Genomic DNA, 26,938 nt, shown 5'->3' with positions numbered 1-26,938 from the left:
CTAGGTTGGCGGGAGCTGGGATAAGCGACGGGAGCTCATTCCGTCATGTGGATTCGATCTTACGACTGCTTGGTCTTCTGACCCTGCAGCACAGGCTTCTGCGCTTTAGCCCGCAGCGCCACCACGTCCCTTGGGTTGGGAAACACTTTTATAAAAGTGTCACTGTATTGCAGTTAATCATAGCCAATGATATTTTCTAATTTTCAATAATGAGAGAGGCTTATACTGAAAAGAGGTGCTTTCAGGATGGAAGGACTGTTCATATTGAAAATGAAAAGATGCAATTGCTTACGACAAACAACAATTCCTTGGTGTGAGAAAGGTGGCACAACAATCAGTGGTGTGGTTTTCAAATAAATCAGCATTGCACACTTCAGTGTGAGTGGACAGACATCATAAAGGAGAGGTCAGCCTGCCTTGCATACTTTGGAATGAAGCAAAATGGTCGTAGCTGGGTAGTTCATTGCAAAGATTCACAATGCCAATGTTTTTGGCTAGTTGTGGAGTCTTGAGAAGATGAAGATTTTGTGACAAATTTGTGCGTCCTTCGGGCCCTGTCCTTCTGCCCACTCTGAAATAATATCACAATTTGAGGAAGCTTCCTCAGGAAAATAAGAGCCAAATTTCAGTCTCTATTGATCATGCCTGGAGTTTTGTAGTTAACACTAGCAAACCTGTACAAAGGGTGTACAATTTAGAACTATTGTTCAATTATTTCGAAACACTGAAATTTGCCTTGTATCTTTCTGTGGGATCATTTGTTGACAGGTGTTGACCAACTGGATCAAATATGCATTCTGAAGCTAACCAGCACAAACAGGTGTCAAGGGGATAATCCATGTCTGTTTACAGCAGAATCAAGGCTTGTGGTTGAAATCAAAGCTTTCCGTTGTTTTTACAGTAACAGATTCATCAGAACTCATAGCTCAGTTCACTGTAGGTTGTTAGTGGAAAAGCATTACTTGTTACAGGAATCACACTTTACTCGGCTCACTCCGTAAAGGGTTGAAGGTGCAGCTCTAGTATGCACATTTTTCATAAGAGGAGATGATATCGGAGGTGATGCCGTGTGCAGGAGAGAATGCCGGCTTGGGATTTATGAGACATGGGTTCAAATCCTGCCTTGGCCATGGAAACTCACTGGAGGGAGGCAATGGTAAAATCACTCCTTAAATATTTTAAATGTCTCACACAGTTACTAATCGTTGGTTGGAAGCGCCCTGACAGCATGTAACAATGTAAAGGTGACATTGAACTGAACATGGCTTCCTCCCCATTACACGTGAAGAGGACGACACTTCTTAGAACAGCTTCTCAGTCATATTTCCAAGGGAAAATCTTCCAGTCCACTTTCCTCTATTTTTGAGAATACACCGACTCTTTACGCCCTCCCTTCTGGGTTTATAGCGCAATTCTTGGACTCGAGAGGGGTAGCTGTTCAATCCCTCCGTAGGAGGTGGCGAGGCAATTCCATATATAGAAGAGAATGAGACGCCGGAGGAGGGAAGAGCGAAAGTGATAATAAACGAGAAATAAGGCACGTCACAAAAACACCTATTTAAAAAAAACACCAATTTTCGGAAGGTGCGACCCTGTAACCCGTCCGCTCTTGGGGAAACATCGCTCCCCGTTTCTTCGTTCCGGCCACAAAGTTACCCCCCCTTTTTTTGTGTTGGTTTTCTGTCACCGAGGTTTGCACGCTGGGCTGTGGGGAAACCCAGTTGGGAGAGGGAAACGTAACCTATTCCCCCCACTCGGAGGCTGTTAGAACTTTCCTTGGGGAAAGCACTTCCGGTGGGGAAGAAAATAAGCGTTGCACCTCCTGGGCTGGAATGGAGGAGCTGCAGCAGCGCCACGTCTCGGGCAGGAGGGAGGGAAGGAGGTGCTCCAGGCAGGCAGGTCAGTGGGGAGGGAAGGGGTGTCCCCCGGGGGGGTGGTGGTATTTCCTCCTCGTGGTGAGGAGGGGGGGGGTCTGCTTGGCTGGAAGGATCCAGCCAAGGGAAGGGCAAGGGGTGCCCCAGGTGGGGGGAACTGGATTTTGTTTTGCTTTGGAGCAGCAAGCAGGGCGATCGGATGATTGGGGAAGGGTTAGGGGTGGCTGCCTGCCTCTCTTTCTCCAGGTCTGGCTGAAGAAGGGGGGGAAAGCAAAAGGAATCAAGCAACCGTGACTATTATGCATGCAAGGACATCCTTTCGTTTAGGGATCCAAGGATTTTAAAAGACTCCTGCATCCTTGTTGCAGGCAGGTCTGAAGGTACCCTGATTTGCATTCTCTTCCCCCCCCCCCAGCCCGCTTTAATTGTTGCATGACTTTATTGGGAGGAAGGTGGGACGTGCATGAAGGAGACGAATAGGTTCGTGGGCAAAAAATAAAAATCAGTAACAGTCTGTACGATCCGGTATGGCTTAAAGAAATCTTGGGTTTTTGTTCACAAACCCATAAAGTGCATGGGGTTGTGAGAGGGTGGAGAGAGGAGAATAGACGAGATGTTCCCCTGGGTGAAAAGAGAAGATGGACATTTAGGTGACGAGGATCTTGTTTGTGACCTTTGGAGGAAGCTTGGCTGAGCTGGGATGGTATGGACAGTCCCACCCCCTTTTTTTTCATTTCGTAGCCTTGTGATTTGAATGCAGGCGATGCCAACCAAGTGTTAATGTGACACATTAATCTGCTAGGCTACTGTAATTTGGACAGAGTTAATAGGAAGGAAATGATTTTGGCAGAGATTGGGGCCAGACCAGAATGTGCAGTTGTGGGTGTGTGGGTGTGTATATATATTTCCAAAAAATCAGACTGTCTCTCAGACTGTCTCTACCCCACATTCAGGGATCTCTCTCTCTCTCTCTCTCTCTCTCTCCCCCCCTGAATGTGGGGTAGAGACAGTCTGAATTTTTGGAAATCTATGCCCGTGTGTGTGTGTGTTTATATATAAAATTATATATACACAAAATGAATCCAATCTTTTTCCTGCGAAGGTCAAGAATCTGGATAAAAGTGGTTTACTATTTTTTCCCTCCTTGGCCTTTATATTCCTGCTCTCTGCTAAAGATTAACATTTCCGACAGTCCTAATCTTTGAAATACATGTAGGAAAGTTACAGGCTTTTGTGATCAGATGATTCTAGGGGCTAAGAGCTGTGCATGGTGATTTGAAGTGGTGTTTCTGTGTCCATGTAAAATCTGTCTGGGTTTTGCTTGGCTTTCTTGGATAGTTTCATTAGCAGACAAATAAATCAATAAGTTATTGTCACTTAGAAAGCAGGGTTACTGACCATCCTTCTCGACCCTTTATTGTTGGCTTGGTGCAGAAGAGATCAGCGCCTTCCTACTGTTTATGTTTTTATTTAACAGGAGGTTAAGGGGGGGGGAAAGATGGTCCCCCAGATGTGGTGGCATTGGAACACATGTCAGTCCTAGAATAAGCAATGGTGATGGCAATTAATGGGAGTTGTCGTCTATAAACATCTGGCAGCTTATGCCTTCCTGCATCCCTGTCACATCAGGCAGGGTGTACAGATGTTGGTTCCAGAGACTCTGGGTTTCCTTTAAAGCTTTTCATGCCTTCTTGTGAATGAACTGGATTAATAAAGGTGGTTACGTCTCTGTTGGAAACAGCTTGCCTGTTGCTACTGATCATCTTTTGAAACTGTGCAGTTGCAAAAGAGATGGAAGGATTTGGGGATCACAATTCACAGTTAGGTAAACATGACAGCAGGGGTGCCTAGCATACAACGAGTGTGTAGTCTAATTAGGTGTGTCTGATTAGTCCAATAGATGTGTCTATTTCTAGTCCATTTCATTTCCACGCGTATGCATTTATGGGTTGGTTTCATCTGCTTTTTGCATTAATTTGCTTATTGCTTTTTCAAAGGCGTGTTGAAAATCTTATTCCATTGTGTGTTTAAACAGCATTTGTGAAACAGATACTTACTTTTCACTCTGCCCGGATCACCCCCCTTTCGGTTTCACTGAATGAACGTGATCTGCAGTACTAGATAAGACGAATAACAGTGGGTGGCTATTTCCCCTTCTTTAAGCGAACTTAAGAAAATGCTTTTATAAAGTGAAATCTGCCTTCCTGTTTCCAATTTTAAAAAGCCGGTACTGGCTGACAAGGAGCCTTCCTTCAGCCCACCGGTTCTTGTTCTGATCCGTTGTTTACTCATCTGCAATAGGATATATGGCATTGCCAAGATACACTGCTCTAGTAAACAAGTGCACAGTCCTGTAAATGGAACAGGCAGTGGATAAAATAGTCTTGCTCGTCAACTGGAACGGTAAAAATAAAAGGCAGCTGGAGGGGTGGGTGAGAAGCAATACATCTTACAGGGAAAGAAGATTGCTGATCGTGTTCTCATAATTGTTCTGACCCAGCTCGTGAAATCACTGAGCAATAGAAGCAGTTTTTGTGTGCGGTATCCCTTTCGTGGTTGTGTTAACCCAGTGGATTGCCTGGGTTCTTACTCTGTGTGGCTTTCTGCCCCTTCATTGCACCAGCTATCCTACAGATAGCAGCTATTGTATTTTTCTATTTTTTTTCTAATCATCATGTGCCGTCAAGTCAATTCTGACTTACGACGACCCTTCTCAAGATTTTCTAGGCAGAGAATACAGTGGTGCCTCGCTAGACAGTTACCTCGCATGACACTGTTTTCGCTAGACATTGACTTTTTGCGATCACTATAGCAATTCACAAAACAGTGATTCCTATGGGGGAATTTCGCTGGAGAATGTTTGGTTCCCTGCTTTGCAAACCGATTTTCGCTAGACGACGATTTTGACAGCTCCCTCCGCGCTCGCAAAACGGGTGTTTTCGGGACCTAAGCTTCGCAAGACAGCGATTTAAACAGCTGATCGGCGGTTCGCAAAGCGGCTTTCCTATGGCCGATCTTCACTAGACAACGACAATTCTTCCTCATCGGAACGCATTAAACAGGTTTCAATGCATTCCAATGGGGGAAATGCTTTTCGCTAGACGATGGTTTCGCTAAACAGCGATTTCAGTGGAACGGATTATCATCGTCTAGCAAGGCACCACTGTACTCAGAAGTGGTTGACCATTCCCTTCTTCTAGGGTTGCCTTGGGACTGTGCAGCTTGCCCAAGGCTACACAGGCTGACTGTATTCTCTGGAAGCACAGTGTGGGATTGAACTCCTAACCTCTGGTTCCTAAACTACTGAGCTATCCAGCCTTTTTTTTTTTCCTGTGTCACAAGATGGGGAGTGGGAAATATCTATTGATTTACTGCTATCATCTCAAGGCTGCATATTAGGAGGTCCCTGTTGTTCTCGGGCTGTAGCTCCCAGCAGCTTTAACCTGCACAGCTAATGATAAGGAATCAGGGAAGTTGGTAGTTTGGAAAGCTTGGGGTGGGGGACGACACGTGCCCAGTTTCGTATCTGATTATTCGTATCTGACACTTCCCACATCATGGGTTGGCTGACTTTGGACCAGGGTGGGTAAAAATCCATGATCTTTTAAAAATCAAATTATTTTAAATCGTGATTTAAATCGCAGTTTAAATTGGGGGGGGGGGAATGATTTTTTTTAAAAAAATTGAATCACGACTTCAATTTTAAAAATCGTTGTTTAAATCTCGATTTAAATAAAAATCGATTCTTTCGATTTAAATGGTCAAAAATCTGATTTTTTTTAAAAAAAAATCAATTGTGATTTAAATCAATTTGACTTAAATCCTCCCTGCCTTGAACAGATATCTGATTTTTAAAAAAACACACAACACCTAACCTAAATGTACTGCAAACAAGTCATGTCCCTATAAGAATAGGACAACACGATGGATTTAAAAAGTTATTTTTTAAAAAAAACAGTTGAAAAAAACAATAATTTATTAAAAAATAAATGCATGTGATCCTTTGAAAAAAGGGGCAGTTTATAAGAATAAGTGTGTCCTGATCATGATGCAACTCCATAATTGCTTTTTTCTCCCTCAGGCGACGTTAAGGATCAACAGAAATTCCTCCATTGCCTGCTGACTCAACTTGGAACACTGTGAAAAAAACGCCAGCCGAGGGAGATTTAGCCCATATGTGTGTGCCCATATGGAGCATCCCCTTGCCAGCAGCGTTGCTAATGGGTAGAAACAGGACTCTGTAGCTTAATTTGAAAGGGTTTTGTTCAGCTGGGAACACATCTTCCTGCATTTTAATGACCTTGGCCATGGACTCTTTGGCGATCCCGCTGGAGCAGCAGGCCAGCCGCGGCGCTCCCTGCAATTCCGAACAGCAGGTGGACCTTGATATTCAGTCGAGCCAGGCGGTGGAAGGAGATGGCCCTAACAGTAAGCACTTATCCTTTTTATTTGATCTTCTTGGTGGTGTAAAAAATGAGTTGTGTAGTTAGAAAGAACCCGGATAGAACAGGCCAACATCTATTTTATTTCCTGCTGTTGTTGTTGATGATGATGATAATGATAATGATAATGATGATGATGATGATGATGATGATGATGATGATGATAATAATAATAATAATAATAATAATAATAATAATAATAATAATAATAATAATAATAATAATAATAATAATAATATCTTAAAACTGCAGAGCTAGAATTTATTTATTTATTTGATTTGATTTGATTTATATCCCGCCCATCTGGTATATTATACCCCTTGGATTATTAGTACAGTGGGGCCACAGTATCCATGGGGGGATCGGTTCCAAGCCCCACTTCAGCAGATGCTGAAAATACAATAGCAAACCCTATGCATAGCATGGTATCTGGCTCCCTCTAATGGCCGGTTCTGGTACTTACTTTGTAGAAATATATATTTCTGGGTCTTTATTTTCATATAATATTTTTCATATTTTCAGAGCAAGCATAAGCGGAACTGTGGATACTGATCCAGGGGTCCTACTTCAATAATAATAATAATAATAATAATAATAATAATAATAATAATAATAATAATAATAATAATAATAATAATAATAATAATAATAATAATAATAATAATAATAATACAGTGGTGCCTCGCTTAACGAGGATAATCCGTTCCAGCAAAATCGCTGTAGAGCGAAATCCTCATTAAGCGAAATAAAAAATCCCATTGAAACGCATTGAAAACCCATTCAGTGAGTTCCAATGGACTGCAAACTCACCGTCCAGTGAAGATCCTCCATAGGGCAGCCATTTTCGGTGCCTGTATAGCGAGGAATCCGTCCAAAAACACAGCAGGGAGCCATTTTGAGCAGCCAGCGGCCATTTTGAAGCTGCCAATCAGCTGTTTTAAAAATGTCGTAATGCGAAGAATTGGTTCCCAAAGCAGGGAACCGATTGTCTCAAAGGGGATTTTGCCTGTTAAAACATCATTTTGTGATCGCAAAAGCGATCGCAAAACACTCATCGTATAACGGTTTTGTTGTTTAAAAAGCAATCGTTAAGCGAGGCACCACTGTAATAATAATAGGTACTTTTGAGGAGAAAGGCAGGCTAAAAAGATAAGGAAGGAAGACACTTAGAAAAGTTAAATTTAGGGACCACAACTCCCAGAATTGGCTTGTGGAAACCAGCTGGAGGATTCTGGGACTTGTAGAAAAGAAAAGAGATCATATCCAGTTTGTTTCTAATAGGGGCCACTGTCTAGTCTTGGTGGCTAAGTTCTCATACAAGGACTGCTAGGGTTACCCTGAGTCCAGGAAGTACTGACCGAGGAAGCTGCTCATCGCTCCTAACAGTAGAACGAAGCGGACGGTTTGTTCTTCCCCCGTACCCTTTGCAGCTGGTGCTCAACGAGAGCAATCCGCCCTTTGATTCTGTTTTCCAGCGACGGATGCAAAGGATGGCCGCGGAGCAGCCGAAGGAGTCGCACGGGAGCCGAATGGGACTCAGAACCCTCGCGCGAACGGACCCGCGTCTCACTACCCCGAACCCAGTGGCAGTCCGTGTGGGGAAGAGCCAGCTCCAGGTGTGCCTGGTTTTCATGGAAACCTAAAGTCGTCTCAGGGAGCTAGTCCTCAGGGCGTAGTTCTTAGGAAGGAAGCCTTGCACTCCCTCAAACTAAGCCTCCCCATGCAAGAAACGGATTTGTGTAAGCATCTGTTTATGGCAGAGCCTCCCTGTTTTTTTTCCTCTTCCTCTACGTGAAGCTCTTCCGGCTTTTTCTCCCCATTTCTCTGCGGGCCTTTGGGGGAAAGAAAACTCTCCTTCTCAGTACTCATTTAAAAGGCTATGAAATGCAACTTGAATTGTGTGCTGCACCATGAATGCTTGTGAGTCTGTAATTAACACACTTGCTCACTTCCTGTTGCAGGTTTGTGTAAATGTCACCGTCACGGTTCGGTTTGACGCAAAGGATCCTTTAAAACTCATAAAAAATTTTAAATAATGATCAGTTGTATTAAACACAACATGTTTTTTTTTTAAAAAAAAATGCTCACAGGGATTGCTCACATTTTTATCCTGGTTTTTCCCCCCCCAGTGGCACTCTTCCCACATTATTCTTGGACCAACTCCAAAACATAGTGAGTGGTTCAGATTCAGTTGAGTTTCATTAACCACTACCGTCACACCAGCCCTTTGGGTATCGGTGTCAAATTTAAGCAAGAGACCAAGACATCTAAAATCAAGTTTGTTGGTTTCTCTGTTGCTTGGGAAAAGTGTACATAAAAATAATACAAAAATAGTACTAACTGTCGGTAATCTAAAATAAGCTAAATGATAAATAATCTAAGTAATCTAAAATACGTTTAAGGGACGTGGTGGCACTGCGGGTTAAACCGCAGAAGTTTCTGTGCTGTAAGGTCTGTAGATCTCTAGCTGTAAGATCGAATCCACGTGATGGAGTGAGTGCCTGTCGCTTGTCCCAGCTCCCATCAACCTAGGGGTTCGAAAGCATGTAAAAATGCGAGTATATAAATAGGGACCACCTCGGTGGGAAGGTAACAGCGTTCCGTGTCTAAGTCGCACTGGCCATGTGACCACGGAAGATTGTCTTTGGACAAAACGCTGGCTCTATGGCTTGGAAACGGGGATGAGCACCACCCCCTAGAGTCGAACACGACTGGACAATAATTGTCAAGGGGAACCTTTACCTTTAATCTAAAATAAGGAAGAACTCAAGCAGATAAACAAAAGTGCTCATACACACAAAAGTGCCTGGGAAAAATTTAAATTTTTTTAACTCAGAATCTGGCAGTTTCTTTGGCGAGAACGTTCAACCCATTGGATGCATCCATAGGGAGCCATTCTGTATTTTCAAATGTGACTATGGCTGCTAATACACACGTTTTATGGCCATCCTTAATACTAGGATGGGTAACTAGGGCTCTCTAGTAGAAGTGTCTGAAATGGAGAGGGAGTGCTGACCCATTGCTGAAACACCCGTGGACCCTTAAAGACCAAGTGAGTGAATGGCGTGCTCTTAATATCAATGCTTACACAATGGCCTTGGAGCTTACGGACGAGGGGCTGTTTCATTTTCTGTCACTGCATGTTGGCGTACTCACCCTTGCAAACAAAATGTGTGGACCTTTACTTGGGCTTGAAAACTTTAATGGAAAAGTTATGCTTAAAGGGACAGTAGGACCCCTGTATCCACAGATGGTTTTTCCTATCTGTGGTCTGAAAATTTTAAAAACTTTTTTTTAAAAAAGACCCAGAAATGTGTATTTCCACAATGCAATTACCAGAACTGGCCACTAGAGGGAGCGCGAGACCATGCTATGTGTAAGGTTTACTATTACAGTGGTGCCTCGCTTGACCATGTTAATTCGTTCCAGCGAAATCTCTGTAGAGCAAAAACATCGTCAAACGAAATAAAAAAGCCCATTGAAATGCATTAAAACCCGGTTAATGCGTTCCAATGGGCTGAAAACTCACCGCCTAGCGAAGATCCTCTATAGGGGCGGCCATTTTCCATGTCTGTGCAGCAAGGAATCCATCTCTAAGCACAGCGGGGGGCCATTTTCTTCAGCCGGCACCCATTTTGAAACCCGTCGATCACCTGTTTTTGATCGTCGGAAAGCGAAAATCGGTTCCCAAAGCAGGGAATGGATCATCGCTAAGCGAAATTCCCCCATTTAGACCATTGTTTTGCAATTGCAAAAACCTCATCGTAAAGCGATTTCCTCATTAAGCGAGGAAATTGTTAAGCGGGGCACGACTGTATCCATGTTTTTTGGCATCTGCGGTGGGGAAGATTTGGAACCATTCTCCTGTGGATACGGGGGGTCCTATGATATTGCATTTCAGCTAACAGGTTGGACCAAGAGCTTGGACACCTGAAACCACCTGCTCAGTCGATAAGAACCTAAGACTTTCATAGTCTTTTCTGTAACTTTGTTGGGGGGTGGACTGGGGATTCTGAGATCGGTACTCCAAAAAAAGTAACTTTGTAAGTGCTGATCTGTCCTGTAAGGTTAGATCGCATTGACCTAACTTGCATTGCATTCATCATGCAATATAAATTAAGCAGAATTTTCTCATTTAACCAGCCGGGTCAATACTTAATGGCTGGTACAACAAGTTAGCTGGAAGGGAAGGCTTTCTACTTCTGCATCTTCTATGCTACTGACTACTAACTATCTGGATCCTAAGGCTGTTGGCGTGTTGGAGCTGCTAGATCTAATCTTGAATATGGGTGTTCAGTGAGATCTAGCAAACCTGTAGGAGATAATATACTTCACTAACTTTTCACTCAAGTAGCTTTGTCTGAACAGCTGTAACCACTGTACCTTCCAGTCTTGTAAAAGAGACAAAAAACCCCTACTTTTTCCTTTTTTCCTTTCTCTCCAACTTTTCATGGTTTTGCTAAGAAATAATGGAGTCCACCAATTCCATGTGCATCGGAGTACATACAACCATCTCTTTATTCCACAGGTTCTGCAGACTCTTCGCTTCCACTGGAGAAAGAGGAACAAATCAGGCTCCAGGCGAGACGGCGTCTTGAAGAACAACTCAAACAGTACCGCGTAAAAAGGCATCAGGAAAGAGTAAGTGCATAAAGTGTGTAGATGCTCAGATGTTGAGACTGTTGGAGTTTTATTTGCAACCTCGCATGCAGCCTGTGGTTTAAGTGTCTGGGAGGGACTTTCCTGGGCTGGGTGACTGTCAATCAATCCAGCACTAACCAATCGTTCCTCCTACCTCTCTGAATTCAAATAGAGCCCCCCCTGCTCTGCTGAGTTCTTTTCCCACCTCTTTAGTCCTTTGAAGTTAGTTGTTTGTTTGTTGTCATGTTCACAGTTGTAAGTAAGGGAATGTTTTTATTCTTTCTCCTACAAATGTCTCCGAGTGAATCATGGAGACTTTTTAAAGTGCCAATTCATGAGAAAGGGGTGGACTATCTGGGGAACTTGAATATATTCTCTTCTGTGAGCGTCTGTACTTCGACGGTGTAGCAAAAGGAATTTTAGCAGAACTTCAAAACTTTGCGACAGAGTCTTGAGTTAGAATGACTTGAAAAATCCCATATATCCGATGGATCTGTGCTACAAAGGAGAGGCTCGAAGCAGTGCTGTGGGAGGGTCTAGGCATGGGGTTTGGGGAGTTTTTTGGACTACAGATCCCACAATCCTCTATTCTGAGAGTTCTACCTCAGATGCCCATATGTACAGATGCCTAAATGTGTTTCACGTGGCGAAAAGGCCTAGATGGGAAGGTTTTAGAGCCTGGGCCTCCACCCTTAGTTCCTGGGCAGAAAGGAGGCTGTCCCGAACACTCACGGGGAGCTTCCTTCTCCGAGCAGAACTAGGTCTCTGAAGTCTTACCAGTTAAGCCTTTCCTCCAGGTGAGAAGTGTTCAGGCATCTGTAGATACAGGTATATGAGGTAGAACTTCCAGAATGGAAACTTACAGCATTTGGATTTGTGTTTTTTTTTTTTAATCGCCAAATCCCAGGCCTACTTGTTGTTTTTTTAAGTGATCACTGAATTATGCGATTTAAAGACCTCCATTTAGCCCTTTGACGACAAGGCGCCAAAGCAACTGTGCAGGTAATGGACCTAGTTCAGATGTGATCACAACCATGATTTCTTCCTAAATGAATAAACCAAAGCAAGGTTGTGGCTTAGGTGTCCCGCCTCTCCCTCTGTGCACCAGCGAAAATCAGACACTTGAACCAATGGCTTTAGACAAGCTACAATTCCTTGTGAGATCCAAACCAGAGGTTGGTTTAATTTTGTCTTAGCCGTCATACCATCATGTGATCCTGACCTGTTCTCAGTGACTGTGTTTGCAGTAAGCAATAGTTCCTCAAGTTTGGAAGTATTGTGACTTGCCCCAACCGTCTTTGTGTCTTGGGAAGTCTTGTCATCTCATCACGCTCCTCCTATGGAAACCCGCCTACACTCTTGGCTATCTGAGTTGGCATTTCCTTCCTCTTTGCATTTGAAGCCAGCAGATAGCTTTCCATCCAGACTGAAGCAACTTTAATTTATCCCCTAGCAACATGGGTTACAGGCAGCTAAAAGTAACAACACTGAATTTCACTCCTCTTTTAGAAAACTGATGATGGTCCTGATTGTTTTGTGGTATTTAATGATTCCTTCCTTCCTATGTTGCCCATCACTCTGGGTGATATATAGCAATGACATATAACGCATCATACTACAAACATCATTAAAGTAAAAAATTAAAATTGCATTTAAAAAAACAGGTGGTAACTAAAGATACAGTGGTGTCTCGCATAGCGAGGTTAATCCGTTCCGGATTAACCCTCGCTATGTGAAAACATCACTGAACGGATCAAGAAAACCCATTGAAATGCATTAAACATTGTTTAATGTGTTCCAAATGGGCCGAAAACTCACAGTTCAGTGATGTTTTCCTATGGCCGGCAGCCATTTTCGCGCCCTCCCCTCGCTTACCGAGGGCGCGAAAACGCTGCGCGCGGCCATTTTGGGGCTTCCGGCGGCCATTTTGGAGCTGCCGAACAGCTGATCCGCGGGTCGCAAAGCGAAGGTCGGTAAGCGAAACGCTTACCAACCTTCGCTATGCGAGTTTCGCCCATTGGGGCCATCACTTTGCGATCGCAGTTGCGATCGAAAAACCCCCCTTGCTATGCGGATTCGTCGTTCTACGGTGCGCTCATTAAGCGAGGCACCACTGTACTTGGCTTACAATCTCACTGAGCTATTCAGATGGGAGGAAACTTTTGGGAGATTCCTTAAATAATTGCATATTGGTAGGGATTACAATTATGATTGATGATTTTTTTTAATGTCAAAGAGATTCTTTTATTTATTACATTTAAATTAGGCTGTCTTCAATTTGTAGCATTTAAGCCATGCCGTTCATTGATTGGAAAAAAGGAAGTGTTGATTTTGTTCTCCCTTGCTAGTTTTTAATTATCAGGAGTGTTTTTCTGTTTCTGTTCCTATTCTGTCTTTTTTTTTTGGTCTAAACAGTCTTCGGCCAAAACCCGTCCCTCCAGCACCCTTGATCCCGAGCTGATGTTACATCCAGAGACCTTGCCGAGAGCCAGCACTGTAGCTATGACCAAAGAATACTCTTTCTTGAGAACCAGCGTCCCCCGAGGACCAAAAGTCGGAAGCTTAGGACTTCCAACCCACACGAAAGAGAGAAAAGGTTCCAAGTCTTCCCGATCAAACAGGATCCGGTCTCTGGCCGATTATAGAACTGAAGATCCAGAGGAAAATGCTGGAGTCTCTCTCCCAGTTGCCAATTCCTCACCTGGCAGGTCTCTAACACGGAATCAAAACAGCCTGACCTCCGTGGTGTCTGAGATCAGGCTGACGCCCGATCCAGACGACCGGCTGGACCGCTCCTCTTTGGCAGGAGACAACGTGTCGGAAATCGACGGAAGCGAAGTCGGAACCAAGCTAGATGGCAACGAGAGCGACAGTTCTACATACAGCAGTGTATCGGGAAGGGGACAATACAGCGCTTTATTCGGCGCAGAGAGCAGCCAGGGTGTTTCGGTCCTGGTCAATGGCCAAGAGGTTCCTTTGGATGCTGTTGGACAATTTCCTTCCATCCGAGAAGTGCTACAGGCAGCTGCCACAGAACATCGCACTCAAGATCCAGAAGTCAACGGAGAAGCAAGGAGCCGGAGAGACAGTATCTCGAGCAGGTGAGGCGGCCGCGGTATTCTGACCTTCTAACCTTCAGGGACTCCTTTTGCATTCAATTCACTTGTTTTGAACCTACTCTTGTCATTACCTTTGCTAATGCTCTGGAGCGTCCTGTAAAGCTATTTTCTCAAGTTTTGGTCTTCCTAATGTTTCAGTCTCCAGCTCTGAGAAGTCTTCACATTTAGCCATGTTGGCTGAGGTTTCTGGGCGTTGAAGGCTGAAACATCTAGAGTCGTGGGTCCCCAGCCTTGGGGCCCCAGATGTTCTTGGACTACAATTCCCAGAAATCCTGGCCAGCACAGCTAGTGGTGAAGGCTTTTGGGAGTTGTAGTCCCATGAAAACCTGGATGACCCAAGGTCAGGAACCACTGGTCTGTGACATACAAGGCATAACAATCCATTCAGACAGCCAGTCTCTCAGAGTAAGCTTGCCTGAAGAGGACGGTCTTTGCCTGCTTGTGGAAGGACAGCCAAGATGGGGCCAGTCTGGCCTCCAGTGGGAGGGAGTTCCAGAGTCTAGGAGCAGCCACAAAGAAGGTCCTCTCCCGTTTCCCCACCAAGTGCACTTGTGAGGGTGTGGGACCGAGAGAACGGCCTCGCCTGATGATCTTAATACAATTGTTCGAACTTCAATTGAGGAACTGAAATCCAAAGGCACAACTTTGCACCTCTCTTATATTATACCTAGACAGCAGACTCTTTAGTCACAATCTCTTGTCTGTAAACCCTCTGCTGCCCTTCTCATACTTGGTAAGTATTTAATCCACACACAATCCTTTTCCAGCTTTTTGCACATAACAAGATTCAAAGGTTCTCACCATTAGGCCTCTTCTCCATGTTAGCCCTTTAAGAGCCGGATTACCCGTTGGTTCTCAACAGCTTACTTGTGTTGTGATACTGTAATGAGGTCTTAAAGCTGATCTCTTTCAAGTCTCGCTTAGAATTAGCGGATGGGTAAAAAGTCAGTATCACAGTGTGGCTTGCTTTGTTTTTATTGCTGTTTCCTCTTTTTAAAGAAAATTGAAGGACTTGCGTATTTTAAAATAATTTAACGTGTGTCTCGGTTTGCGAGTCACTTGAATGAAAGAAGAGGAATCATCAAATCGTTTGGATGAGGGGAAAAAATGTGGATTTTTTTTATTCAATTCCTGTCCCGTTTTCTTCCCTTAGTGGGAAGAAAGGTGAATTATGACTGAGCCGTGCAAGTCGATACACATTCAATGAAAACTGCATTTCCCAAGTTGGAATAAAGTCTGTGTCTGCTTTTGTCTCTCTGCAGTGTATCGATGGAGAGTTCCGTTTTAGGGAACCACGATGACATGTTGCAGATCCTCAAAGAGAAAATGAGACTTGAAGGACAACTAGAAGCGCTGTCATTAGAAACTAATGAGGTACTGTACAAGCGAATTTGACTTTCTCAGTTGAATAGTGTCGAGGCATCCTAATGGATCTCACTTCTGCATGGCGAAGGAACGAGGTGATGCGCATGCATGGTTCGAAAACCAGACTCTGGATGGTATATGTAAACGGGCTTTTAAAAGTAAGCTGAGTTCTAGAAGCCAGGCACTTGAAGGTCTGTTGTTTTAAAACCATAATAGGTTAGTAAAGGTAAAGGTTCCCTTTGACATTTAGTCCAGTCGTGTCCGACTCTAGGGTGCGGTGCTCATCCCCGTCTCCAAGCCGTAGAGCCAACGTTTGTCCAAAGACAGTTTCCGTGGTCACATGGCCAGCACAACTAGACACGGAACGCCGTTACCTTCCCACTGAGGTGGTACCTATTTATCTACTTGCATTTGCATGCTTTCGAACTGCTGGGTTGGCAAAACCTGGGATGAGTGACGGGAGCTCAGTCCATCGCGTGGATTCAATCTTACGACTGCTGGTCTTCTGACCTTGCAGCACAGAGGCTTCTGTGGTTTAACCCGCAGCGCCACCACGTCCCAAGTAAAGCCATAACAGGAAAAAAACCCAACTCTTTGGAACCCCTAAATCATGCATTTCCCTTTAAACGAAGCTGCAACCCTAGCAAGGGTCAGAGTAAGTTGGAAAATAATTTGATGGCTCATCATTAGATCATCCTCAAGCTGATTATAAGCGATATAAGAGTGCTGTTTTTCCCCAATGCTTTGTGGCTTATAGTGGTTGTAAGGAGATGTAGCGTAAGCAGAGAGAAGTTCCTTAGTAGGCACGAGAGGACATGATGTGTGAAGAAGGTAGGAGTGTATCCGCGATGGTGAAGATGATCAGGTTAAAAACAGGAAGAACAGATTGCCCCTAGTCCTTCCGGCAGGCTTCACCTGTTCCTGCCTGCCTAGAACAGGGAGAGGAGTATGATTTGAAACAGTGGGCTCAACCAGAGGACCATTCCAGAAAGTGCTGCATGCATGTATGACAGCAGTAGAGGGAAGGGAGTGTGAGTTATTTGAAGAACATCACAGTCCTGCATCTTGCCCCACACTTTCAGTTTTTGAACAAGAAAGATGATTATAGGGTGGCTCTGATTTCAAAAGAATGTGGGGAGAGCTTAGAAGTACCGTATTTTTCGCTCCATAAGACACACCTTTCCATAAGACGCACCAATTTTTTAGGAGAAGAAAACAGGAAAATATAATCTGTTTTCTTCGCTCCATAAGACGCACAGACTTTCCACCCCCCTGTTTTGTGGGGGAAAAGTGCGTCTTATGGTGCGAAAAATACGGTAATTCCACTTGTAACAGATAAGGTGTAAGTTATATTACAACTGTAGCTTAAAAAACAACCACTCCTTGTAACTGTAACTGTTTTTACTTTAAAAGCTGTTGGGATAAACAAGAGTTACAACCTTGTTGCTTTGTATTTCAAGCTAATGGATTGTAATGTTTTCTTAAGCCGCTAAAAGTAACCAATCTTGTTATTTTTGAAGCTTGAGAAACGAAACACTTAAAAAAATGTACCATGACACCAACTAATTACTTTTCCTTGAAACAGGAACTTATTACTTTTGGAAAGTAACTTCTAAAACTGAATGTGAGGTGCCTCAGCAGGCACCCCAATAAATCCCCTCACTTAGAAGGCCACCCTTGGGGTAGAGGTGAGAGGAAGGTTGGCTTCCCCTGATTTTAAAAATGAGTATCGGAGAGCGATCTGAAGAACAGTCTGGACCGGACTGGATCATTCTATCTGTCTCCTAAAAGCCATCATTCATTCATTCATTCATTCATTCATTCATTCATTCATTCATTCATTCATTCATTCATTCATTCATTCATTCATTCATTCATGCTTTTGGTCTTGTTCAGGCTCTCAAAGAAAAGACAGAACTACAAGCCCAGCTTGCTGCTTTGCACATGAAGCTCCAGACCCAGGCAGAACACAGCCAGACCAGCCAGCAGAAACAGGATTCGCTGAACTTGGAGGTGGCCAACTTGAAACAGTCGTGCTGGGACTTGGAGCGAGCGATGGCGGACCTGCAGGCGGCCTTGGAAGCCAAGAACGCTGGCCTGGCCGCTTCCAATAATGACCTCAAGGTAGCAGAAGAACAGTACCAAAGACTGATGGGAAAAGTGGAAGAACTGCAGAAGAATGTCCTTAGCAAAGATAGCACAGGTGAGCAGGTGGGGAGAGCCCCAGGAATCTGTTTATCCCATCTGGCTTTTCATTTCTTTCCATCCATGAACTAGCCTTCATTTACAGTGGTGCCTCGCATAGCGACGTTAATCCGTTCTGGATTAATCGTCGCTATGCAGAAACATCGCTAAACGGAACGGAAAAAGCCATAGGAATGCATTAAACTTCGTTTAATGCGTTCCTATGGCTCCCAAACTCACCGTTCAGCAAAGTTCCTCCATAGCGCCGCCATTTTCGCGCCCTCGGTAAGCGATGGCAGGGTGCGAAAACACTTGCAGCGGCCATTTTGGGCACCCGGTGGCCATTTTGGAACCACCGATCAGCTGTTTAAAAAACATCGCAATGCGAAGATCGATAAGCGAAACGCTTACCGATCATCGCAATGCGATGTTTTGCCTATTCAGAACATCGCAATGCGATCGCATTAGCGATCTAAAAAAATAGATTGCTATGCGGATTCATGGTTAAACGGTGCACTTGTTAAGCGAGGCACCACTGTATGTATTTCTCTATGAACAGTTTATCCATTGGATTTCTCTTCTGCCTTTTTTTCTAGAATGGCATTAAAGCTAGCTCCCCATACATTTCCAAACAGGTCAAGGTGAAGGCCCAAAAAAGCAGGGTAGAGAATAGCAGAGAAGAAGTGATAACACGGAAACACGGTTGAATAAACTATAATGTTAAAACTGAATGAAAAGACATTAAAAACCACATCAGTTCTTTCTTTGTTTACGAAAGAACACAATAAACCTCTACGGTACATTTTGTCCATTAATAGGTAATTTCCATAGTGTGTTGGACAGCTATAATCAATCTTCTACGGTACGTATTGAACGGCATAGAGGATGCTGACATAGATGTGAAGTTTCCTGTTGTTCGCCACCCTCCCGCAGGACTGGATAGCTCCGTGGTTTAAGTACTAAGTTCAAAGTTTCATTCCCTGCTTGCCTCCTTGTGAAGGATGGGTTTGGTGGTCCATAGGGTCCTTTCCATCCCTGTAGTTCTAAGGTTGTTTGTCTGTGTTAGCACAGACCGTATCAGTTAAAAAAATTATAGAGTACCAATCCATGAACTTTGTCTTTCTCAGCATTCAAACAGACCCCAAAGCCTGTCTGTTTATTTTTCATTCTAGCGCCTAAGTTTTAGTGCTTCTATGCTGATGTGTGTTTTAGTTAGTTCAGTACCGTAAGCGATCTTAGATCTTGTGGTGCCTATAAGATTTGCAACTCATTCTTTATTTTCAAGTTTCTAGAAATTGGAAAAAACGCTAGAGATCGCTAGGAATTGGGAAAACGCTCACGATCTCTCATTACAAGCATTTACGAATAAGATATAGCATTACAATGTTGATGGAAAAAATGACTAATAAGGTTGGACTATATAGAGGAGAAATAAAGCACGGTCAATTCACTAAAAATTGGAAGCCTTTATTAAAATATGCCAATAAAATAAATCGTAATACACGTGATTTGGAAAACAATTTGGAGCATTTAGATTGTTGGTTGATATTTCTTTAAGATGAGATGGGGAATGGTGTAAATGTGAGTTTGAGAATTGTGGGGAATAGCAATTGGTCAACAATTAAATTATATAACAAGATGACAGTTTACTATGTTAAGCTTTGTATTTATTATAACATGATAGATGGTCTTTTCTTTAGAAAAAGTTTTTTTTTAAAAAACTTACTACACTAAAAAAAAGTTAGTTCAGTACCATTGTCTTTATCCTCTTTTTTTTTTTTTTTTTTTTTCATTTTCATTTCCTTGGAGGGGCACCATGAAAACACCCAACAAGTAAGAGATGGGTTTGCTTTCCATTGCCCTTCATCTCGAAACCCAGCTTCCTTTTATTTTCCCTTGGCTTTTTCAGTTCACAATCTCCGGGAGCAGCTCTCGTCTTTACAAAGCCAGCTCCAGCAGGTGCAGCTGGATCGCACCACGCTGACCAGCAAGCTGAAGTCATCCCAGGCGGAGATCGCCTCTCTGCAGAAAGTTCGCCGCTGGTACCAGCAGCAGCTGGCCGTGGCCCAGGAGGCGAGGATAAGGCTGCAGAGCGAGATGGCAAACATACAGGTCAGCAGGAGGTCGCTTGCTTCTTTCCCCTTTAAAACGCTCATGATCAGCGCTTGGAAAAGTTCGGTTTTCGGACTGCGGCTCTCGGAATCTCGGGGGCCGGTATGGGTGGGTCCCAGAAGCCCTTTGTGACGTAGTCTCTGGTCATGCTGACTTAGAGAGTCTTGCAGTGGCAATCCAAAAAAAAAGAGAGGCACCAATAAAAACCAGTACAAAACTTTGTACTTTTTAACTATGGTATGCTAACAAAACAGTTATATATAAGCAATTATATAGATGGTTGTTGTGGGTTTTTCGGGCTCTTTGGCCGTGTTCTGAAGGTTGCATGAGAAAGGTGGGGTAAAAATATTTTTTTAAAAAAATAAAATAAATAAATGCTTATGAACCCATTCCATGGCACTAAAACTGGGATGGGCGCCTCTCTCTCTCATTTCCACTTCTTATTTCCATGTCTTGACTCTCTCAAGAAAGTTCCCTGAGCAGAGCGTCCAAACCAGGATGGGGACTCATGTTGTGGGATTGCCTGGCAAGTCAGAATTAAGCCACACCAGTGCCTCGAACTCGTGACTGGGAACCCACCCACTCCTCCTTTTTTTCTGGGGGGGGGGAAGCTTGTTTTTAATAGAGACTCAGACTTGGGATTTGGACTCAAAGATTTGCCAATATGCTTGCTTTGGAACAAGTCCAGTTCAATATGAAAACACGCTGTTTACGGGCTTCCTCTACATTAACATGGAACATACGAAGCCTATTGTGAACCGTTGAGGCATTACCATAATGTGTGATTAAATAGATTAAAAAAGAAAACAAATATCATTTTTGAACCACTCTTCCTGGGCATTTGGAATATTTATAGTAACTTTACTTTCTGCCTCCTCCTTTTCTCTCCCTCTCTCTTTCTCTCTCTCCCCAAGGCTGGTCAAATGACGCAGGTGGGCTTGCTGGAGCATCTGAAATTGGAGAATGTCACCCTCTCACATCAGTTAACAGAGACTCAGCACCGATCCATCAAAGAGAAGGAACGTATAGCAACGCAGCTGCAGAATATTGAGGTACAAGCTTTGAGGTTTTTTTTTCATGAACTTGACTAGCATTTCCTGTGAAAGTATAGGGTTTCCATTTTTTTTTCTCTCCAAAATTTTAACTGGAGGTTTGGAACTTAAAAAAAAATCACCAAAACATTAACATGAATATATGGTTTCCTGTTAAGGCTAGAATAGCTTTCTGACTTGGAAGAAAGAGGCCAGTTCTACGCAGTTCATATTTACACATTTTGTTTGTTTGTCCATGCATTTATGGTTACGCATAATGAAAGCTTGATGGTGGTTTGCATCCAGATATACAGGAAAGCGCTGTGGTTTCATCATGGCTTGTTTCAAAGATGTTTTAGTTAACTGTTTATCAAAATTTGATGATGTAGATGAAAAGGCAACCCACTTTTAAGCAAAACTGGGAAGCCAAAAATTCTATATTCCTTATTGACCACGCCGGAGAAGAAGGGGGTAGTGCAGGACTATGAGGTCCCAATGCTTGTAAAGATGTATTCACTTAACTGTGGCTTAATGTGGTGTCTGAACATGGTTAATACGTGATTTCCTTTTTCTGCCCAAAAAGTACATCTTTTGTGATTATTTGTTCAGGAAGTGCAAATTAGATTCATTTAGCAAACACAGACCAAACTAATTCCTCTTTCTCTTTACAGACAAGAGCAGGACAAAGTGTGGCCACATGTAACTCATAGAGGCCTTTTCTCTACCTTGTAAAGCATCATGGAGCGCCTCCGGGGCTACCCCTTCGAGACGAACTTTTTCAAAATTCGTTTTTCTGCTTTTAGAGGCCTTTGGGAGTGGATTTTTGCAAGGAGGCAAAAATCTCCAAATTCAGCCTCTTCCAAACCCCCCAAAATCAAAGTAAAAAGTGAGCATATAGTTCCTTCCAGGTTTAATCAAAGAAAAGAAAAGAAAAATCTTTGGCAAATTTGGAGTACGGTCCGTCCCATAGTCAAGGTGAAGCAGTGGTTCCCAACCTTGGGTAACCTAGATGTTCTCGGACTGAAATTCCCAGAAACCCTGGCTAGCACAGTTGGTGGTGAAGGCTTCTAGGAATTGTAGTCGAAAAACACTTGAGTTGGGAACCAGTGGCATGAAGGATGGATATCTTGATGGGCTCAGTTGTTTGATTTCCAGAACCTCTTATGCGATAGAATTATGTCGACCGGCGATTAATTTCACATGTTTGAAATAGCCTTTTCTCATGAACAGGCTGACATGTTAGACCAGGAAGCAGCTTTTCTGCAGATCCAAGAGGCCAAGACCATGGTGGAAGAGGACTTGCAGAGAAAACTGGAGGAGTTTGAGGATGAGAAGGAACAGCTTCAGAAAATGGCCAGTTCCTCAGCCGCGCTCGAGCAGGAACTAGAAAAGGTAGGGGTGATGGCTGGGCCCAAGGACTTTTCGTAGGATGCTTAATATGAAATCTGTTTCTCGGTTCATCCTTTCGATCTTAAAAATTTCTAGAGGAGGGGATTAAAAAGGATGACTTGAAATGCAGTCATCTGAACAACAGTTTTTAAAGCTTCCAGAAATGTTCTGGTGAATGCGAAATACTAAGAATGAAAACATATTTGTACGGATAAGGCGTCTCCTTCCAGTCTTAATGTGGGATTTAGTAGTAGCAACAAAGTACAGTAGGACTGCCGTATCCACGATTTTTATTATCCACTATGTGGAAATATTAAATTAAAAAACCTAGAAATGCATGTTTCCTGGGTGGATTAACAGAACTGACCACTAGAAGGAACTAGAGACTATATTATATACAGTGGTGTCTCGCTTAACGAGCGCACCGTTGAACGACGAATCCGCATACCGAGGAGGTTTTTGCTATCGCAAACGTGATCGCATACCGATGGCCCCTATGGGCGAAAATCGCTCTGCGATGATCGGTAAGCGTTTCGCTTACCGATCTTCACATTGCGATGCCCGGGAATCAGCTGATCGGCGAGGGCACAAAAATGCCTGCGCTATGGAGAAACTTCGCTGAACGGTAAGTTTAGAAGCCATTAGAACGAAGTTTAATGCGTTCCAATGGGTTTTTACTTCCCGTACAGCAATGTTTTGCCATAGCGACGGTTAATCCGGAACAGATTAACCTCGCTATGCGGGGCACCACTATAGAGAGTTTTCATATCCATGGATTTCAACATCTGTGGGCAGGGGGGGCTTGGAACTTATTCCGTGCAAATACTGCTGTCCTACCGTACACATTTTTATTTAAAATCTGTGTCTCTTGCTGCCATTTGATGCAGTTGCTGCTGTCCATGGTCCTTCATGTTTTACGGGGAGAGACTCATAATGGATTTTTCCTCTGTTCAGGTGAAGTTGACATTACATCAGCGAGATCTTCAGATCGAGGCTTTGCAACAGGAGCAGCTGGACCTCATGAAACAGCTGACCTCTGCTCAGGAGACCCTGGAGACCCGAGAGGAGTCCCTGAGCAGCCTGCAGGCCCGTTACGATGAGCTGGAGGCAAGGCTGGCCGAGTTGCAAGGGGAAGCTGCCTCGAAGGACGACACCATCCGATATCTGCAGAACGAGAAGATTGTCTTGGAGGTTGCCCTGCACGTCGCGAAAGCAGGCAAGGAAGAACTCGAGGACGGAGTCCAGCATTTAGGAGACAGCGCTGAAGCTGCCTCAGATGTCTTGGAGCAACTGAGGCAAGACGTAGCTGTCAAATCAAGCCAGGTAACAAGGTCCTCCTAGCCCTCCGTCCCCATCTCTGTTTGGTTTTGCCTTTAGAAGGAAGGAATTTGCCAACAAGCACTCCCTGTGGGGGGAACATCTCTGAATGTTTTGTGATGGCCCCCCAACGACTCAGCTACTCCTTGGCAATAGAATAAATGAATGTCTGCCACCCGTAGCAGGCTCTCTGTGTGTCAATGGAAATCACACTTAATTTACCTGATCTTTCCCCTTTTATATCTCCCACTCCTATGGAGTTCTTATCGGACTTTAGTTTCTTGGGCTTATGGGCCTGTCCATTATGGCAGGTAGCCTTAGAATAATAATAACCTTAACATTGCAGAGCTGGAAGGCTGGCAGGTTTATTTCAAAGTGAGTTTTTGTGGTTCAAATCCATTTCTTCAGACACCCTGGAGAAGTCTGAGGAAGTGGGTTTTGATCCATGAAAGTTTCATTCTGAAATAAAATCTGTTCAGAGTACAAATAATTATTTCTTGTCTCTTTCCCCTCTTTCCTCTATGAGACAGGTTTGGGTTTTTTAATTTACAGTCATGCCCCGCTTAACGATTGCCTCGCATTACGACAAATCCACTTTACGACAGTGTTTTTGCAATCACAATTGCGATCACAAAACGATGGTCTAAATGGGGGAATTTTGTTTAGCGATGATCGGTTCCCTGCTTCGGGAACCGATTTTCACTTTACAAAGATCAAAAACAGCTGATTGACGGGTTTTCAAAATGGCCACCGGGTGCTTAAAATGGCTCCCCGCTGTGCTTAGGGACGGATTCCTCGCTATACAGGCGCCAAAAATGGCCGCCGTATGGAGGATCTTCGCTGGACGTTGAGTTTTTACCCCACTGAAATGCATTGAGGGGTTTTCAATGTGTTTCAATTGGCTTTTTAAATTTGCTTTACGATGTTTTCACTTAACAGCGATTTTCCTGGAACGGATTATCGTCGTTAAGCGAGGCACCACTGTATGTTGTTTATATGGCTGGATAGCTCAACAGTTTAGATATCTGGCTACAGGACCAAAGGTTGGGAGTTCAATTCCCCATTGTGTGCCTCCCTGGGAGAAAAAGCCAGCCTAGAAATGGCGATATATTTTCAAACTTAGTTTTCTAGTTTGAGCATTAAAAACACTTTAGGGGAGGTGAGAATTTATTATTGAGAATAACGGTGTAAGGAAATGGATAGACAGGTTATTCAAACTCATTTGCTTGGCATAAAAAAAACACGACTCAAGCTATTTCCCCCACTTTAAAAAAAAACTTTTTGCGTTTCAGATTCCGTTGGCTCAAAAGCTGTTCTAGAGTTGCCATTAAAATGCGTTAACTGTATTAATCTTCTCCTCTTGTCTTCATCCAGTGTCTTAGCAATGATGTGATGTTTTTTTAAAAAAATAGGTAGAGAATCTGCAACAAGAGAGTGCAACTCTCAAGAAGCAAATGCAGAAGGTGAAGGAACAGTTTCTTCAACAAAAGGTATTTTATGTAAATTTTCCTCTCTTTTTTTCTTTAGAGGGTGTTTTCTTTATTTACTCTGTGTCATCATTTTTGCAGTTTAGTGTAGATGTAATGAAGATTATCCTGCAGAAAGGGCTGTAGTTAAACACCCTTGTTTACCCTTTATAAATTGAGTTCACTCCTTCATTTATTTGGCAAATAAAGAAAGATTAAATTTGGGACTGGCTTGCTGCACAGTCTGCACTATATATAAATACGATACACACAGATGTAGCATTTTAATGCTGTAAAGGACAGTTTAGGAAACAGCCTCTCGGTGTCTCTTTTGGCATCTAGGTAATGGTAGAAGCTTACCGCCGTGACGCCAGTTCAAAGGATCAGCTAATCAGCGAACTGAAGTCCACAAAGAAGAGGCTGGACTCTGAAATGAAGGAGTTGAAACGGGAGCTTCTTCAGCTTCAGGGCGAGAAGAAATCCGTAGAGATGGAAAACTCAAGGTTGGAGAAAGAAGTATCTCGAGTCCAACAGCAGATGGAGGAATTGGAAAACCAGCTGCATGTGGCACAGCGAGAACGTGATGGCATGGAGGCAGAGCTGAAGGTATGGAGAAAGCCTACCGTATTTTTTCCATGTATAAGACTATACTTTTGTCTAAAATCTTTAGACTAAAAATTGAGGGGCATCTTATACATGGAAGTGAGCTGAGGAGAGAACAAAAACAAGTGGAGGGGAAAGCAGGGATCAAAGCGATCCTGCAGCACTTTGATCCCTTTCCCCTACACTTGCTAAGCCCAACTTAGATTTCTTATACATGGGGGCGTCTTATACATGGAAAAGTACGGTAATTACAGTAGGACTATGGCATCTGTGAGGGATCAGTTCCAAGCCCACCTGCCCCCGCGGATGCTGGAAACAGCGGTTAAGTGAAACACTTACTTCCAGTTTCTTAGTTGTCTCTGCATGGTTGAGATAGAGACCCCTGGGCTCTTTGGTAAAGGATTGGGTTTCCTGCCTTCCTGTTTGCAAAAGAAGCTTCCCTGAAACCAGCAACGGCCGGATCCTCACCACCACCCCTGCAATTGCGGCTTCTCTGTTTCACCCGAAGCTGCTTCGTCCCAAGATGTCAAGCCATGATGGCATTTCCATTAAGCCACCTGTATGTAGCCTAATTTCTCGTTCCATCTAATGGCCAGTGCTGGTAATACAGCTTGGGAACGTATATTTCTGGGTTTTATTTATTTATATATATTTTTAAAAAATTCAGCCAGCAGATAGGTGAAACCGTGGGTACTGATCCTGTGGATACTATATAGCAGTGATCCCCAACCTTGGGTAACCCAGATATTCTTGGACTACAACTCCCAGAAGCCTCTACCACCACCTCTGCTGGCCAGGCTTTCTGGGAATTGTAGTCCGAGAACATCTGGAGGCCCAAGGTTGGGGACCACTGCTATATAGCACTTCAGTTGTATCTGTTAAAATAAGCTTTCCTCTATACTGGATGGAGGGGCTAGATTTAAATCTCATGATGAACAAGCTTAACCTCAGTCCTCGATCTACATGTTCTTCCTCTCTTCTCCTTTTTTTGGTCATATGGAGGCAGTTTAGTTTCCATTTCAATTAACTGCAGTTTAATGTTATGTCTGGTGACCACAGTTTAATGCTGGCCTGTTTCAAGAACCTCTTTGGTTAAGATTAATCAGAGTTTGTTTAGAGAAGGTAGCTTCTAAATGTCCCTTCTTGGCCCTGTTTCTCATTGGGATTTCAGAAAACAGCCAGAATGTTGAACTGAACAGACCTTGGCATTCTTTAGTATTTTCCTTGAGCCCATGGAATAGAGTATGGGTCATATATATATATATATGTATATATATGTATATATATGTATATATATGTACAGTGGTGCCTCGCATAGCGAGGTTAATCCGTTCCGGATTAACCTTCGCTATGCTGAAGCATCGTTGAACGGGGCAGGGATTTCAATTGGAACGC

The 26,938-nt window shown here is 43.5% G+C and overlaps 1 protein-coding gene across 3 annotated transcripts in view; it reads left to right on the top strand.

The window, feature by feature from the left end:
• Positions 1 to 6,030: 6,030 nt before the first annotated feature.
• Positions 6,031 to 26,938, top strand: part of GOLGA3 (golgin A3) — a 34,417-nt gene continuing 13,509 nt past the window's right edge. Inside the window, exons 1-12 of one of the 3 annotated variants that reach the window (XM_078381698.1) lie at positions 6,031 to 6,302; positions 7,792 to 7,932; positions 10,845 to 10,957; positions 13,373 to 14,058; positions 15,339 to 15,450; positions 17,338 to 17,644; positions 19,535 to 19,737; positions 20,652 to 20,789; positions 21,999 to 22,160; positions 23,112 to 23,480; positions 24,887 to 24,964; positions 25,283 to 25,546. In XM_078381698.1, the coding sequence (XP_078237824.1) occupies positions 6,170 to 6,302; positions 7,792 to 7,932; positions 10,845 to 10,957; positions 13,373 to 14,058; positions 15,339 to 15,450; positions 17,338 to 17,644; positions 19,535 to 19,737; positions 20,652 to 20,789; positions 21,999 to 22,160; positions 23,112 to 23,480; positions 24,887 to 24,964; positions 25,283 to 25,546 (2,706 nt within the window). In that variant the 5' untranslated portion in view covers positions 6,031 to 6,169. Of the gene's footprint in view, positions 6,303 to 7,791; positions 8,056 to 10,844; positions 10,958 to 13,372; positions 14,059 to 15,338; positions 15,451 to 17,337; positions 17,645 to 19,534; positions 19,738 to 20,651; positions 20,790 to 21,998; positions 22,161 to 23,111; positions 23,481 to 24,886; positions 24,965 to 25,282; positions 25,547 to 26,938 lie in introns of all 3 variants that reach the window. The other 2 variants (XM_078381697.1, XM_078381699.1) reach the window with 2 other exon arrangements.

Source organism: Pogona vitticeps, chromosome 14, assembly GCF_051106095.1.
Source record: "Pogona vitticeps strain Pit_001003342236 chromosome 14, PviZW2.1, whole genome shotgun sequence".
Classification (NCBI taxonomy): Eukaryota; Metazoa; Chordata; class Lepidosauria; order Squamata; family Agamidae; genus Pogona; species Pogona vitticeps.
This window is presented reverse-complemented; position numbering and strand designations above follow the sequence as displayed.